Source organism: Drosophila teissieri, chromosome 2L (assembly GCF_016746235.2).
Source record: "Drosophila teissieri strain GT53w chromosome 2L, Prin_Dtei_1.1, whole genome shotgun sequence".
In the NCBI taxonomy this organism is placed as follows: domain Eukaryota; kingdom Metazoa; phylum Arthropoda; class Insecta; order Diptera; family Drosophilidae; genus Drosophila; species Drosophila teissieri.
Window position 1 is genome coordinate 25,340,229 of NC_053029.1, and position 2,966 is coordinate 25,343,194.

General features: G+C 56.2%; 1 protein-coding gene across 1 annotated transcript; it reads right to left on the reverse strand.

Moving 5' to 3' along the window:
- Window positions 1-389: 389 nt before the first annotated feature.
- Window positions 390-1,964, reverse strand: LOC122624186. Its single transcript, XM_043803658.1, has 3 exons — window positions 1,782-1,964; window positions 598-1,689; window positions 390-536 (listed from the first exon to the last, which is right to left on the reverse strand). The coding sequence occupies exons 1-3, from the start codon at window positions 1,962-1,964 to the stop codon at window positions 390-392; spliced, it is 1,422 nt and encodes a 473-aa protein (XP_043659593.1).
- Between the last annotated feature and the right edge of the window lie 1,002 nt (window positions 1,965-2,966).

The following is a 2,966-nucleotide window of genomic DNA, read 5'->3' on the forward strand; positions in this document are numbered from 1 at the left end:
CGGCCTTCTAAAATCGGCGTGAACCAAGACAGGAGCCGAGGTAAGTGCCGTCTTTAGAGCCTGTATCGCGTCCTTGGCCTCGTCGTTCAGCACTAATCGGGTGTTCTTTCCTTTTTTCAGTGCGTCGGTGAGCGGGGCCGCCATGGTCGCGAAGTCCTTGATGAACCGGCGGTACCATCCCGCTGTTCCCAGGAAGCTTCGTAACTCCTTCACCGATTTCGGCTCCGGAATCTTTTGGATTGCGACGATCCTGTCCCCATCCATCCGAAGTGTCCCTCCACCGATTATGAACCCGAGGTATTTAAACGCCCTGTAGCAAAATTTTGATTTTTTTAAACCTATCGTCAAATTCGCTTTTTTCAGGCATTCCGCTACCAACCGGAGATACTTTAGATGGGTCTCGAAGTCTGGAGCGATGATAGCAGGTCGTCCAGGTACACAAAGACGTTCGATCTCAACCGCGCTGGAATCACCTTGTCCATCAGTCGACATAGCCGCTGCGCCGCATTGCACAGGCCAAACGGCATCATGGCGAACTGGTACAAGGGCCTCCCCGCAACCGTAAACGCTGTATATGGACGGCTTTCAGGATCCAACCTGCCAGAATGCGAATTTCAAGTCGACGCTTGAAATATAGTAGGTCTGCTCGATTCTGGACAGGATTCCCTCGATGCATGGCAGCGGATAAGCATCCTTCACGGTGAGGTTGTTCAGCTTCCGTGCGTCTAAGCAGAACCTATTTTTGTCCGGCCTTCGCACCACTGTCGTGCGGTTACTCCACGGACTCTCGCTGACCTCGATCACGCCCAGCTCCAGCATTTTGTCGACTTCGGCCCACACAATCTCCTGCATCGCTGGCGATTGTGGATAATACCGATCCTTAAACGGCTCTGCGCCTTCCACGAGCTGGATCCGATGTGTCTCCACCGATGTCTTACCCAGACCGACGTCCTCGAACGCTAGGAACTCTTTCTTTACCGCTTCTAACCGATTTTTGTCTTCTTCTTGCAGGTTCCACTCCTCGATTACAGACTCTTTACCGGCTTTTCCATCCAGCCACGGATTTGTTGCGTCCCACAATTCCTCCACGTTCGCCTTCGGTTTCGTTGCTGGTAGCTCTCCGAAGATAGCCGGTGCCAACGCGAATTTCCTCCAGAAATCGATCCCAAGGTATAGCTCTTGCTCCCGGTACGGGCATACGTAAAAGGTAAGTACCTTCTCCACTCCCTTGAATTTTACCGGAACGTGTACTCGACCTATAATTGACCGGTCTTCTCCCGCCGCAGTCCTCACGATCGACGTGTACTTGTCCATGCGGACCCCGAGCTCCTTCAGCATTTCACGGCTGCCTTTTCCCAGGACATTAATGGACGCGCCTGTGTCCAGCAAACCGGAAATGGGCTTGCCATGTATCCGGACCTCGGCAATCACCCTGGGATCACCTCCCATGCCCCGACGAACGGCTTCAACCACGGCACGTCGCGTCTGATGCCTCTGCCGGAATCGTGATCTGGCCTTTAAAAGCCTCCGGCTGACGCTCCGCATCCCGTCTATCTGGTGGTTGGCAAATATTCGGTTCCGAACCTCGAGGTACTTCTGCATCCGTTCCTCCGCTGGTAAGTATCTCAGCTTATTGCTATTCTTAATGACGATTTTATTACTCTCTACTATAGGTTTAATTGTTGGTGGCTTCGGTGGAAGGTTTACTGTCGGTTGGACCTGTACTTCGAGCGCGGGTCTCCCACCTTTCCGGCGCTCGTCCTCCCGTTTCCCGCACATACCGGGCAGTTCGGTGTGATCACCTCTGGCTTCCCGCAGCGGTAGCAGAAGATCTTCCGCTCCGACGATGCGCAGTCACGGAATCCGTGGTCCGGCTGCCCGCAGTTCCAGCAACTAATTCGCTGCCTGGAAACTTCCTCGATGTACGGCTCCGGCTCTCCCGCTTCGCCGTCGGATGACTCCATCGCCACTTCCTACACCTGTCGTCCGCTCGACGGAAACTTGGCCGGCGCGCGGTATGAGGCTCGGCTGTCCCGCTCCCGCCTCATGAAGGCCTCCTCCACTTCGAGGCACTCCTCTCGCAGCTGGTCCACGCTGTACACCCTCAGGGCATAAACAAACCGGGCGACCTCGGCGGTAAGTGCCTTTTTAACTATGCGGATCATTTCCGCCTCCGGTATCGGTGCCAGCAGTCTGTTTCCCAGCCGCCGCATCGCTCGGAAATAATCCTCGACGGACTCGCCTGGCTGTTGCCGTCGATCTTGGAGTGCTCGCCACCGGGTTCTCCTTGAGGTCCTCCCATGTCTGCGGAGGGCTCTCTTTGACATATTGCCAGTACCACTCGGCAGCCTGGCCTCGCATCAGCTGGTAGAAGCTACCCAGCACCTGGTCCTAGGAACACCGAGACTGCCGCTGCAGGTATTCCACGCGGAACACAAAGTCTTCCACGGCGAGCTTATTTTGGTCGCCTTCGAAGAAGATCTCCCACTTCTCGATCCTGACGCCTGTAACCGAATCTTTTCTCCTTTCAGGACCTCGGAGACCCTCCGTGCTACCCCTTCGAGCCTCACACTCCGTCTGGAAACGCTGCTGCTCTCCCGGATATCCACCGGCGCCGACATTCCTCTCCGCAAGTACTTCGCTTGCTCTTGGAGGTTTGGGTGGAGACGTCCAAGGATTCTGTCCCTCTGGCCGGGTCTTGGGATATGCGCCCGTCGCCTCCTGGCATCCTCGTGCTCCTGCATGCTCGTGACCACCACTGGGGTCGCCTTGCATCGCCTGCTGCTGCATCGACTGCACGGCTGCTGCCGTTTGCTTCAGCGGCTGGACCACCTCGTTGATCATCGCCATCATCTCGAGGAAGCCTTGGCGAATCTCCTGTTGCAACGTCCGACTGACTTTGTCGGACATCGCCGCCCTGTGCGTCTCGTACGCCTGAGCCACCGCAGCGTCTACCGTCGACGCGA